Source organism: Ahaetulla prasina, chromosome 2 (assembly GCF_028640845.1).
Source record: "Ahaetulla prasina isolate Xishuangbanna chromosome 2, ASM2864084v1, whole genome shotgun sequence".
Lineage (NCBI taxonomy): Eukaryota > Metazoa > Chordata > Lepidosauria > Squamata > Colubridae > Ahaetulla > Ahaetulla prasina.
Genome location: NC_080540.1, coordinates 28,955,875 through 28,970,115, shown reverse-complemented (window position 1 = coordinate 28,970,115; position 14,241 = coordinate 28,955,875). Strand labels below are relative to the sequence as shown.

At 43.4% G+C, this 14,241-nt stretch overlaps 1 protein-coding gene across 1 annotated transcript in view; it reads left to right on the top strand.

Annotated features, from left to right (window-relative positions):
- Positions 1 to 12,830, top strand: part of TAP1 (transporter 1, ATP binding cassette subfamily B member) — a 41,424-nt gene extending 28,594 nt beyond the window's left edge. Inside the window, exons 10-12 of the mRNA XM_058170510.1 lie at positions 1,177 to 1,336; positions 4,681 to 4,817; positions 8,126 to 12,830. Coding sequence (XP_058026493.1) covers positions 1,177 to 1,336; positions 4,681 to 4,817; positions 8,126 to 8,371 — 543 coding nt within the window. The 3' untranslated portion in view covers positions 8,372 to 12,830. The remainder of the gene's footprint in view (positions 1 to 1,176; positions 1,337 to 4,680; positions 4,818 to 8,125) is intronic.
- The last annotated feature ends 1,411 nt before the right edge of the window (positions 12,831 to 14,241 follow it).

The following is a 14,241-nucleotide window of genomic DNA, read 5'->3' as shown; positions in this document are numbered from 1 at the left end:
TCAAATTTCTGGGTTCTATCATATCGCAAGATCTCAAATGGACAGCTAACATCGAAAACATCATTAAAAAAGGACAACAAAGAATGTTCTTTCTGCGCCAACTCAGTAAGCTCAGACTGCCCAAGGAGCTGCTGATCCAATTCTACAGAGGAATTATTGAGTCTGTCATTTGCACCTCTATAACTGTCTGGTTCGGTTCTGCAACCCAACAAGAAAAACACAGACTTCAGAGGATAATTAGAACTGCAGAAAAAATAATTGCTACCAACTTGCCTTCCATTGAGGACCTGTACACTGAGAGCATATGCACCAAGACAAATTCCTTGTGTGTCCAATCACACTTGGCCAATAAAATTCTATTCTATTCTTATTCTTATTCTTATTATTATTATTATTATTATTATTATTATTATTATTATTATTATTAACTTATCTACTTTAACAAATCACCTTTATAACATTAATCCTTTTTGTATCCCCATGTTTCTAACCTGTTTTTATTATCTAACCATTGATAAAATAAGTCCCATGTTGAGAAATATTCAGTTCCTTCCCTTTCCTTAATTGTAAGCATTAATCTGTCTATTTCTGCACATTGTAATATTTTTTTAATTACACTCTCATCTCTTTGCTTTTCCATTGTTGGGCAAATACAATTCTGCCTGCAGTTAGTACATGTAAAATCATATATATATTCCCTTTATCATACTTATCCGGTAGGAAGCCTAACAGAAATATTTCTGGTTCTGGTTCTGGTTCCAAATCCATATGTTGCTTTTTCATTTTTTCCAACCAAGTATGTATTTCCGTCCAATAGTTTTTTTGCCTTGGGACATGTCCACCCCAATGTTTATTAAGCACTAACAAAATGTAAATAATAGAATATCAATAAAACATTTTTTTTCTAAGTACTTTTTCAAGAGGCAACTGGACGTTCTTGGTTTTCTTTGAAGATGTTTCACTTTTCATCCAAGACATCTTCATAGAAAAACCAAGGAAGTCCAGTTGCCTCTTTAAAAAGGCACTTTTGGGACAACCTGGATGACTGAGAATCTCCAGAGATGTTTACCTGTGTTACAGTTTCCAAAGTTGGGGGAATGAATGTTGCTTTGATTGGCATCCCGATAAATTCTGCTTGGAATAATGAACCGCCCTGTTATTTTCCCTTCCTGGTAGGTAGCGCTGGTGAGCCAAAACCCCGTACTCTTTGCCCGATCCTTGGGTGCCAACGTTGCCTACGGCTTGGAAGAACAAAGCCAAGAGAAGGTGACCCAGGCTAGTCGACGAGTGGGAATCCATCGATTCATCTCCACAATGAGCCACGGCTACGAAACAAGTAGGAATCCACGTCTTCTGCCCAGGGATTGATTGCAGGATGCCTGGGGCTGATTAAAGAGGGTCACATCATGGCGGGAAGAACATCTGAGGGGTCCTTGGTGCTCTCTGAACGTGGTTGATTTTTTGGCAGATGTCTCATTACCCAAACCATAGGTAACCTTCGACTTACAAGTTCGTTTGGTGATCGTCCGAAGTTACGACACTGAAAAACCTGTGACCATTTTTCACACTCAGGACCTTTTGCAGCATCATGGTCACGTGATTTTGATTCAGACACTTGGCAACTGAGTCATATTTATGACGGTTTCAGTATCCCGGGTTGTGCTGCCCCCACTCACTCACACACACCGGTGAGTATGGTTTAGAGCAGGGGGTCTCCAACCTTGGCAACTTTAAGGCTTGTGGACTTCAGCTCCCAGAGTTGAAGTCTGGGAGTTGAAGTGCACAAGTCTTAAAGTTGTCAAGCTTGGAGACCCCTGGTTTAGAGAGTTTATTAATGTTCCCCAGCAATGGGCCGGAATAGCTCAGGCTGTTAGAGCCTGTTATTAGAACACAGCAGCCTGCAATTACTGCAGGTTCAAGCCCGGCCCAAGGTTGACTCAGCCTTCCATCCTTTATAAGGTAGGTAAAATGAGGACCCAGATTGTTGGGGGGGCAATAAGTTGACTTTGTAAAAATATACAAATAGAATGAGACTATTGCCTTATACACTGTAAGCCGCCCTGAGTCTTCGGAGAAGGGCGGGATATAAATGTAAACAACAACAAAAAAAATTCCCTTCACCCAGCCTCAGAACTATCCCAAATAACTCCAGCCACAAGCAGGTCAAGATTAGTCCACAAGGCAATGGCCAATAGTCCATAAAACAATGGAAAGTTGCTCCAACAAATAAGTCCGCAAAACAAACCTAATATACCAGGCCAAACTGAAATAGACCCACAAGAGCTCACTTGGCAAGAGAAGTTCAGAGTCTCCAAAATCTAACAGGAAGCACCAGGAACAAAAACACACAGCCAGAAACCAAACACGTTGTTCCCAGCAAACCTCCCTTTGCCTGCCATGATAAATAGTTTTCCTGTGCAGCCCATCAAGACAGGTGAATGAATAATCTGGCAGATCTCCGTTGCTCTTGTCTTTTCTCTCCCCTGCGTGCTCTTGGATCCACCATGGAAGGCAGTTCTTCCTCCTCTTCACTGACCGACTACCCCTGCAAGCTGTCTCCAGCCAAAGCCCCCTGTAAATCTATTTCCGATGTTCAGAGTCATTAATTAACCCAGTTCCTGACATGCCAGGAATGAGCTCAACCTCCCTTGAACTGACCTCTGAGGAAGAATATGAGGGAGTCGTCCAAAGGAGACATCACACAAGTTTTGCGACCTCCTGACAAGCAAAGTCAAAAGGGAAACCAGATTCACTTTATAGTCATGTTACTAACTTGACAACGGCAGTGATCCACTATGTCAAGAAAGGTCATAAAATGAAGCAAAACTTATTTAACAAGTGTCTCGCTTGGCAACAAAAATGTTAGGCTCCATTGTGGTCATAGGTTGAGGATTACCTATAGTGTGGGTAACGAAACATCTGCAAGAAAACAACCATGCTGTCGTGTCCCCCTCCCCCTCCGACGACCGAGTCAAGGAAATCCGTATCAAACTTGGCAACGAAGCCTCTGCAGCTTGCCAAATTCCTTCGAGGTTTATCAGGGCAGGCAGAAGTCCAAGTTGTGACTTCAGCGATAGCAGCAAACTAGATGAGACTTTGCTTGACTCAAGGTTGGAATGCCAAAAGCAGGTCCTTTATATAGGCTGTGGGGTGTGGCTCCATGACTCAGCATTTATCCAGGCCTGCCCCTCCCTTCCTTCTGCTGGCGTCGCCTCTCAGATCTCCGGAACCGAGGGTCCTCCCACTTTGAATTGTCTTCTGCTGTTTGGGAAAGGGAGGGGTCAGAAGGAGTAGGCCCGAGCAATTGGCTGGCTTCCTCTGACGGCTGAGCCATAGGAACACACGCCATATGAGTGAGGTTTCTTGGGCTTATTTGTTCACTCCTGGAATCCTCTCCGGGCATGGGGCCAGGGCCGGGAGGTGGAGGCATGACAGGCCATTCATCTTCATTATCAGACTCGGACTCTGATAACAGGCCCGGTTGGAGACCCCGGCTGAGGAGAGGAGGGAGGACGAGTCACAACACATGCTCAGAGAGCACCAAGGACCCCTCATTTCAATCCTGAGCCACAGATTTTTTCCTTTACTGGAAAAACATCTGTCTGTGGAGCTGTGACCATAGGGAGGAGGCAGGACTAGGCCTGATAAATAGAATAGTGTCGGAAGGGACCTTGGAGGTCTTCTAGTCCAACCCCTTGCTCAGGCAGTAAAACCTGGTACCATTTCTGACAAATGGTTGTCCAATCTCTTCTTTAAAAATTCCAATGTTGGAGAATTCACAACTTCTGGGGGCAAGTTGTTCCACTGATTAATTGTTCTCCCTGTCAGGAAATTTCTCCGTAGTTCTAGGTTGCTTCTCTCCTTGATGAGTTTCCACCCATTGCTTATGTGCTTTGGAGAATAGCCTGACTCCCTCTTCTTTGTGGCAGCCCCTGAGATATTGGAACACTGCTATCATGTCTCCCCTAGTCCTTCTCTTCATTTAACCAGACATACCCAATTCCTGCAACTGTTCTTTTATATCTTTTAGCCTCCAGTCCCCTAATCATCTTTGTTGCTCTTCTCTGCACTCTTTCTAGAGTCTCAACATCTTTTTTACATCGTGGCGACCAAAACTGAATGCAGTATTCCAAGTGTGGCCTTACCAAGGCATTATAAAGTGGTATTAACAACACTTTATGTGATCTTAATTCTACCCCTCTGTTAATGCAGCCTAGAATTGTGTTGGCCTTTTTGGCAGCTGGCTCATTAAGTGATTGTGCACTAGGAGCCCAAAATCCCTCTCCCAGTTACTACTGTTGAGCCAGGTACCACTTATACGATACCTGTGCATTTGTTTTTTCTTCCCTAAATCTACCTTACTTTTTTCACTACTGAATTTCATTTTCTTAGATAGCACCCAATGTTCAAGTCTGTCGAGATCCTTTTGTATCGTAAGTTTATCTTCTGGAGTGTTGACTCTTCCTGCCAGCTTGGTATCGTTGCCATGTTCCACACCCTGCCAGCTATTGGACCGAATGGCGAAAAGATGGTTATAGATATGTTGTAAATACAGGGTCACTGTTCCAGAATTAAGCTATTGGGGGATTAATGAAGCAGCTGTTAGAATTAAAATGGATAAGGAGGAGTTTGGGAGTTCGCCTGGTTGCAAAATGCCTCCATTTTTGTCTCTTCCTGCAGATGCTGGGGAAGCAGGAAAGCAAATTTCTGGGGGGCAGAAGCAAGGGATTGCTCTCGCCCGGGCTTTGATCCGAAACCCCAAAGTGCTGATTTTAGACGATGCCACCAGCGCCCTGGACACAGAGAGCCAGAAGCAGGTGAGAGAGCTGGGCACGAGGGGGAGAAGTTTTCTGAGAGGATGAATTGCGGACGGAAATTAAATTAAAGTAGCGAAGGGAATGTGAGACAGGGAAGAGGAAGTGGCCTAACAGTCGAGACGAATTGTGTGGGGTTTCTGTTAAACCGCAGTGAGATTTTTGAACAGGAGAACTCTTTCTTGATTGGCCCCCGCTGGAGTCGGGGTAGCAGGTGGAACTGAGACAAACCCTCCCCCATCCAGGTGCCGACAGGAAGCTGTTTATTGGAGGGGGAGGGAAGGGAGGCGGTATTGCAGGATTTGCAGCCCCAACAAACCTGAAAAAAAGAGGAAGAAGAGTTTTAGATAAGTTCACTACCGATAGATTTAGAGATAGATAGATAGATAGATAGATAGATAGATAGATAGATAGAGATAGATAATATAGATAGATAGATAGATAGATAGATAGATAGATAGATGATAGATAGATAGATAGATAGATAGATAGATAGATAGATAGATAGATAGATAGAGATAGGGCCACGGTGTGGCTCAGGATGTAAGAAGCCTGTTACATCCAGCTGCTTGCAATTACTGCAGGCTCGAGTCCCACCAGGCCCAAGGTTGACTCAGCCTTCCATCCTTTATAAGGTAGGTAAAATGAGGACCCAGATTGTTGGGGGGGCAATAAGTTGTCTTTGTACAAATAGAATGAGACTATTGCCTTACACAGTGTAAGCCGCCCTGAGTCTTCGGAGAAGGGCGGGATATAAATGTAAAAAAATAAAAGAAAGAAAGAGATAGATAGATAGATAGATAGATAGATAGATAGATAGATAGATAGATAGATAGATAGAGATAGATGATAGATAGAGAGAGGGAGAGATAGATAGATAGATAGATAGATAGATAGATAGATAGATAGATAGATAGATAGATAGATAGATAGATATAGAAAGATAAATGAGAGAGAGAGATGGATGATAGAGATGAGAGATGATATAGAAAAGAAAAGAAATATAGATAGTGATAGGTGATAGATGATAGATGATAGATCAGTGATGGCGAATCTTTTCAGCACCGAGTGCCCCAAATGCGCGCACATCCCCAAAACGCAAGGCACGTGTGTCCCCCCCCACATACGTGCTCACACACCATGCATCCTCCCGAGGCATGCCACATATCCCCACATGTGCGCATGTCCCCCGCACATGGGCCCTGCCCCCGCATGTGCCCCACCCCCCACATGCATCCTGCGCGTGCGTGGTAGAGACCCAAAGATCAGCTGGCAGGCAGGAGGCACATGCACAGGAGAGCTGAGCTGGGGCAACAGCTCACATGCCCACCACTGGTTTGCCATCACTGTGATAGATGATAGAGAGATATAGATAGATCCAAAGAGAGATTAGAGAGAGATGATAGATGATAGATAGTTGATACGAGACAGAAAGAGATAGAGAGAAAAGAGAGATGATAGACATAGTGATAGATGATAAACAGACATAGGCAGATAGATGATAGATAGATATAAATGAGATATAGATAGATAGATAGATAGATAGATAGATAGATGATAGATAGATAGATGATAGATAGATAGATATAGATAGATGATAGATAGATAGATAGATAGATAGATAGATAGATAGATAGGTGATAGATAGATAGATAGATAGATAGATGATAAAAAGGGAGAATGAACTAGATGAGAGAGAGACAAGAGAGATACAGAGAGATGATAGAAAGATAAGAGTAAATCTTCATTTTCTTTATACCAGAAGAGTGAAATTTTACTTCCTGTCGGAAAGCTGGTCTGCCTATCCTCCTTCAAGGCTGCCTTCTCTCAGGGTTCTTCTATACAGATAGTCCTCGACTTACCACCGCAACTGAGTCCAAAATTTCTGTTGCATGGGCCAGGAGGCTGAAGATGATTGATAAGACTTTACAGCAAACAATGTCCAGAATCAACAGCATAGAAAGTCTAGAATCAACAGCATAGAAAGTCTAGAATCAACAGCACAGAAAGTCTAGAATCAACAGCACAGAAAGTCTAGAATCAACAGCACAGAAAGTCTAGAATCAACAGCACAGAAAGTCTAGAATCAACACCATAGAAAGTCTAGAATCAACACCATAGAAAGTCTAGAATCAACAGCACTTTATTGAGCATCAAAGTTTATATAATTTCTCAGTTTCTCATGTCTCACCTAACATACGTGTTACTTCATTATTGGTTAGTAATTACATCCTTGGCTTTTCGTGAGAATACGTGTTCATGCTAGAAAGCAAATGCAACAGTGTTTCAGGGCTATAACTTTGTTTCATCCTGTATTCTTGTATATGCTGGGAACGCTGCTTAAATGAGGTTTGCCATCCAAGATAAGAGCGCTATCCACATTCCAAAATGCATACATGATGAACAACATGAACACTGCTATCATGTCTCCCCAGTCCTTCTTTTTATCAAACTAGACATACCCAGTTCCTGCAACCGTTCTTCATATGTTTTGGCCTCCAGTCCCCTAATCATCTTTGTTGCTCTTCTCTGTACTCTTTCTAGAGTCTCAACATCTTTTTTACATTGTGTTCTAAGTCGAGGACTACCTGTAGCAGTTTTCTCCACCTTGGCAGCTTGAAGATGTGTGGACTTTGACTCCCAGAATTTCCCAGCCGGCATGGCAGTCCACACATCTTCAAGCTGCCAAGGTGGAGAAACACTCCTGTAAGGAGGACACATACCGGTAGTAGGAAAGGTGAAGTAAGTATGTAAGCAGGGGTGGGATTCTACCGGTTCGGACTGGTTCGGGTGAACCGGTAGCTCCGACGATCAGCTGGACCTGCCCTGCCCGCCTCTGAGCTTTACTTACCTATATTTTTGGAGCTGATTAGCGCGGCAGAGCGGATTGCCGTACCTCAGCTGTTTTAATTCCTTAGCACAGGGGTCTGCAAACTGGGCTTTTTTAAGACTTGTGGACTTCAACTCCCAGAGTTCCTCAGCCAGCAAAGCTGGCTGAGGAACTCTGGGAGTTGAAGTCCAAAAGTCTTAAAAGAGCCCGGTTTGCAGACCCCTGCCCTAGCACTAATGCGGAAGGTGATTCTTCATTCAGTTGTACACATGCGCAAAGCGTGTAATCACCGAACCGGTTGTTTAACCGGTAGGATCCCACCATGTACGTAAGTTGTAGTTAAATGGTGTGTGAGATACTTTTTACTATTCCTGATGCCCAACTGGTTTACTTTCGCTCTGTCCCAGCTTTGTGGGTCTCCTTTTTCCTGTCTTTCTAACCATTCTTTTCTTTCCGACATCCTGTTTTTGGCCTCATGTAGCTGGAGAAAGAAATCTACGAAGGAGAAGCTCGCCACACCCGCTCCGTTCTCCTGATCTCGCACAGGCTTCGCAGCGTGGAGCGGGCTGATCTCATCCTGGTCATGGAAGACGGGGAGATCCGCGAGAAGGGGACCTACGAGGAGCTGATGGAAAAGAAGGGGCTCTACTGGCAGCTGCTGCAGAAGCAGCCGAACGGGGCAGAGGGGGGCAGGAGCAGCAGCCCCAATGGGAACAATAGGAATTGATAACGGGATGCGAAACAGGCAGACGGTCCGGTCTGGATCCCAAAGCATTACTTATCACTCCCTGCGAGCCTTGTACAGTGGAGAGACATCTCAGCAACACAACACTCCTGTTGATTGACAGTTTATCATTCCGAAAATTCTAAACTGCTGTTCAGAAATCACAGTTTAAGCGATGTGCTGTCTCTGCCAGCAGGAAACCTGTTTTTTTGGGGAGTGGGAGGCATTCACAGTTTAAACAGAGGGCAGCAACTAGCTGGCCTTGCGGAAACCAAAAGAAAAGGGTTTTGATGATCCTGTAGGGAAGCGCATAGGGGGCTGCTCTTTAAAATACTGTACTGTAAAATATTTGGGGTGTGTGTGTGTGTGTGTGTCACTGTTTCTAAGGCTGAGCCGCTTCACAGGGTTGTTGTTGGGAAAATAGGAGGAGGAATATCGGTGTGTTCACCGCCTTGAGTTATTTATAAATGGGATATAGCACAATAGCAATAGCACTTAGACTTATAGACCGCTTCATAGTGCTTTACAGCAGGGGTCTCCAACCTTGGTCACTTTAAGACTTATTTGTTCACTCCTGGAATCCTCTCCGGGCATGGGGCCAGGGCCGGGGGGTGGAGGCATAACAGGCCATTCATCTTCATTATCAGACTCGGAGTTGCTGTCCACAAGTCTGTCTGAGGAACTCTGGGAGTTGAAGTCCACAAGTCTTAAAGTGGCCAAGGTTGGGGACCCCTGCTTTACAGCCCTCTCTAAGGGGTTTACAGCAGGGGTGAAATGCTCCCGGATCGGACGGGATCGTGCGATCCGGTAGTGATGGCGGCTGCTGGTTCGGAGGACCGGTAGCAAAAATCCCTGGCCCCGCCCACCCTGTCTCTGCTGAGCCGCACCATCTGCCGAGGTTGTTTTTTTTTTTTACTTTTAAAAGCCGGTTTTGCTTCAGCCGAAACAGGCCTTTAAAAGTAAAAAACAGCAGAACCTTACTTGTACTCTTACTTGTAGAAAACATGTTTTCTACAAGTAAGAGTAGAGATTCTAAGGCACTTACCTGATTACTGAGGAACGCATGGCCATAGCCCGAAAGCAGTTTCAGTTTCAGCCCAGACAGAATCAATCGCTTAGCTAATCTATTTCCTCGGTGATCAACTGTCTGGCTTTGCTGACTGAGGAACTCTGGGATTTGAAGTCCACAATAAAATAAAATAAAATAAAATATTTGTGCAGCTTTCTGAGGTTTGGTGTGTTTCTGAAGTGTTTCACTCTAACTACACAAACACACAAAATCTCAGAAAGCTGTATGTGGCATATTGTGTGTGTGTGTGTTAGTTGTGTGTGTGTAAAGTGTGAAAGTTGGTTTTTGAGCTTTTTGTGGCTGTGAAGTGTGAAGTGCAGCTGCTTTTACACTGTGAGTCAGTTGTGTTGTGTTGTGTTGTGTGTGTGTAAAGTGTGAAAGTTGGTTTTTGAGCTTTTTGTGGCTGTGTGAAGTGTGAAGTGCAGCTGCTTTTACATTGTGTGTGAGTGAGTTGTGTTGTGTGTGTGTAAAGTGTGAAAGTTGGTTTTTGGTACCTTATTGTTTTTTTATACTTTGTTTATTATTTATTATTATTGGCCACGCCCACCAAGCCATCTGACCACCAAGCCATGCCCACCAATTAAGCCACACCCACAGAACCGGTAGGGAAAAATTTTAAATTTCACCCCTGGTTTACAGAGTCAGCCTATCGCCCCCAATAATCTGGCTCCTCATTTTATCCATCTCGGATGGATGGAAGGCTGAGTCAACCTTGAGCCTGGTGAGATTCGAACTGCCAAACTGTCGGTGATCAGCAGAAGTAGCCTGCAGATTCCTACATATATTGTTGTGACAAAATAAATAAAAACAAAAACAAAAAACTCTAACCACTGCGCCACCGCAGCGCTTGTACATATAACGAACAACGAATGAATGAATGAACGAATGAATCCAGCACTAGAATTGATTGTGCTCAGTTGCCCCAAAGGTTGCTTTTTTCAAAAGACAATTGGACTTCCTTTGTTTTCCCTTTTGAAGACATTTCACTCCTCATCCAAGAAGCTTCTTCTGGCAGGGTCAGAACCGAGGAAGCTTCTTGGGTGAGAAGTGAAACGTCTTCAAGGGAAAACCAAAAAAAAAGTCCAGTTGCCTTTTGAAAAAAAGCAACCTTTGGGGCAAGCATGATCCGGATGACTGAGAATCTCCATAGACGTGGTGCTTTTTAAAAGTCCCCCCTCAATGTTGTGCCAGGATTGCCATTCCTGATATTGAATAGAGATTTTGGCAAAACGTTTCGCCTGGACATGTGAAGTTTCGATGATCTTTTAACAGTACTGGCATTTTGTTGCATTCTGTTTTTTTTAAATTTTGGTTTGGGAGAGTTGGAGGTGTTCTGTTTTAGAATGATGAGAGGCCTGGGGAATCCCATGTGTGCTTATGTGCTTAGCTTTCTTTTAATATAATAATATAATATAACAACAGAGTTGGAAGGGACCTTGGAGGCCTTCTAGTCCAACCCCCTGCCCAGGCAGGAAACCCTACACCATCCCAGTCAGATGGTTATCCAACTTTTTCTTAAAAATTTCCAGTGTTGGAGCATTCACAACTTCTGCAGGCAAGTCGTTCCACTTATTAATTGTTCTGTCAGGAAATTTCTCCTTAGTTCTAAGTTGCTTCTCTCCTTGATTAGTTTCCACCCATTGCTTCTTGTTCTACTCTCAGGTGCTTTGGAGAATAGTTTGACTCCCTCTTCTTTGTGGCAGCCCCTGAGATATTGGAACACTGCTATCATGTCTCCCCTAGTCCTTCTTTTCATTAAACTAGACATACCCAGTTCCTGCAACCGTTCTTCATATGTTTTAGCCTCTTTAGAGACCCTTGGTGCAGGGGTCTCCAACCTTGGCATCTTTAAGACTTGTGGACTTCAACTCCCAGAATTCCCCAGCCGGCGCATACCGGCTTGGGAATTCTGGGAGTTGAAGTCCACAAGTCTTAAAGATGCCAAGTTTGGGGACTCCTGCCTTAGTGCGTAGACCTTGGTGCTCTGATCTTCAGAGATAAATGCTTCCTTGGGACCAGCTTGGACATTTTGATGTCTTCTGGGAGGGTGCCAACCAAGCTGTTGCTCTTGGGCCTTGCCTCTAGTTCAGCTGTGCCTTGACAGCTTCCTGAACTGAAAGATTTGGCAAGTCAAATGTTAGAGGACTTTGCGGCGGGGGTGAAATGCTCCCGGTTCAGACCGGATCGCCCAATCCGGTAGCCATGGTGGTGGGTGGTTCGGAGAACCGGTAGCAAAAATCCCTGCCCCCGCCCCCCAACCCAGCTGAGCTGCAGGATCATCAGAGGTGTTTTGGTTTTTTTTACTTTTAAAAGCATTTTTTCTTTGGCTGAAAAAATGCTTTTAAAAGTAAAACAAACTCCTCTTATGATCATGCGGCTCAGCTGGGATCGTCAGAACCCTTTAAAAGCTTTTTTTTAACAACCTCTTCGGCTGAAGAGGTTGTGAAAAAGAAAGCTTTTAAAAGGCTCCTCTGGCAATCCCAGCTGAGTTGTCTGATCGGCAGAACCTTTTAAAAGCATGTTTTTTTACAAGCTCTTCGGCCGAAGAGGTTGTAGAAAAAAATGTTTTTAAAAGGTTCTGGCCATCAGGCACCTCAGCTGGGATTATCAGAACCTTTTAAAAGCTTTTTTTTCCTCTGGCGATCCCAGCTGAGTTGCTGGATCATCAGAGGCTTTTAAAAGCATTTTTTACAACCTCAAAAAATGCTTTCAAAAGTAAAAAAATAAATAAAGTTGGCCACACCCATCCAGTCACATTAGCCCCCCCCAAGCCCCCCCCACAAAGCCGGTAATAACAAATTTTACATTTCACCCCTGCTTTGCGGTCAAGCCAAGCAGGAGCATCCTGCAGAGAGAATCGAAATAGTCAAAATGGCATTTGCACATTTGAAGCCTCCTTTTTGTTGTTGTTGTGGGTGCCACTAAAGCTGGGCACAACTTTTCCGCTGCCACCTTCAGCTCTAGCATAAGATGCCGGTACTGAAGTTATTATTAGGTAATTAATGTAGGTTACTAAGGTTATTATTTAGGTTATTAACTCCAAGTACCAACTTCAGAATTCGTCCACATCTCTTCTTTGCCTCGAGTTGCAAAATGATTTGGATTCGATTCTTCCAATCTTTGCTTTCTTCCTCTCCTAGCTGAGCAGATCACGTATTAATATTTTGGGACCTTCTAATCTGTGACACACATGGGAGTTGTAACCCAATTTGGGGGAGGGTCTTTCATTGGTCCAAATTTTGAAAGCCACTTTCAAAGCGATGAAGTGGCTGATCTGGGCTTAAAATTAAACAAACGAAAAGGTTCACAATTTTTTTTCTGTAAGATCTTGTATTTTAGAAAGCCCTTGTGCAGAAAAACACTTGCATTTGTACCTTTTAAAATAAATGCCTGTCTAACATTTCCTGTCTTTATTGCATCTATCATTTCCTTGAATACGTTTTTTATACTAATAAGATGATTATATAGTTTCTCCTTCTCCCACCAAATAATCACCCAACTACATGAGAAATTATCCTAAAATGCCACCCACAAGCTGTCTGTTTTCACTAGTGGTTATCACCTTCCACTTGAATCTTGTATAAGCACCATAGGGAGCAAAGCACAGTGGCGCATATTGTTAGGACGCAGGGTTGGAGTTTAGCAAGCCTGTGTTCGAGACCCGGGTGCTGCCGTGGGGCGAGGTTGAGCTCCCATCCTTTGCTCCAGCTCCTGCCAGGGAAATGAAAGGAGCCCCCAATTGGGTGTCACCTGGGCAACAGCGATATTACTGGCTAAGCCTTTCAACCAGGAAGTACCTCAGTGCTTCTGACACGTGCAATGTAACCATACGGAGCTTTAGCAATACCTTCGGGTAACTCGGCTGGTTGGGGATAATGGTAGATGTAGTTAAACACAGTTGGAGGGCACCCTGGATGTTTTAGGGCCCTTTGGTTTTTCATACAGGTAGTCTTCCACTGTTGAGCAACACGATTGTAAGTTGAAAACCCACATGATTGTGCAGCTTCGTGACAGCAGATCCGACAGTCCACGTTGTTAAGTGAGAATTTCATATGACAACATTTGATTTCCTGCTGGCTTCCCCATTGACTTAGCTTGCTGGAAAGTGGCAGGAAAGGTCCCAGATCATGATCACATGACCGCAAGGATGCTGTGATGGCCACAAGTACAAAGACTGGTTATAACTATGGCTTGTTCAACGCCATCATAAAGTTGAACAGTTGCTAAAAGTGGTTGTTAAAAGAGAACCACCAATATTCCTTCCGAACACTTGTAATCAAACATAATTCTTGTGTTTGCTGCCTGCTGATGATAAATAGATCCTTGCCTTGAATATCTGGGTCTTTAATTGCAATATGATAGCAAAATAACTCCTGGGATAAGTTTTTTGGCAACTGAGTGACCTTTTGTTTTCTGGATAGCCATTGTGTGGATGCCAGACATAATATGCAAAGGTGTGTTCAGCAAAGAAAGGCTTCCATATGCAAAGCTGTGTGTGTGTATGTTTGGAGAAGCATACATAAGGAATAACTTCTTATGAAACTATAATTCATTTTTTTTTAAAAAACAGAAGGAGTAACTGCTTCTTCTAATTATAAAACTATAATTCAATGAAAAAACATACAGAAGGAATAACTGCTTTATATAATTATAAAACTATAATTCAATTTTTTTGAAAAAGCAGAAGGAACAACTGCTTATAATTATAAAACTAATTCAAAGTTTTTAAAAAAATATACAGAAGGAATAACTGCTTGCAATTATGAAACTATAATTCAATTTTTTTGAAAAAACAAGGAATAAC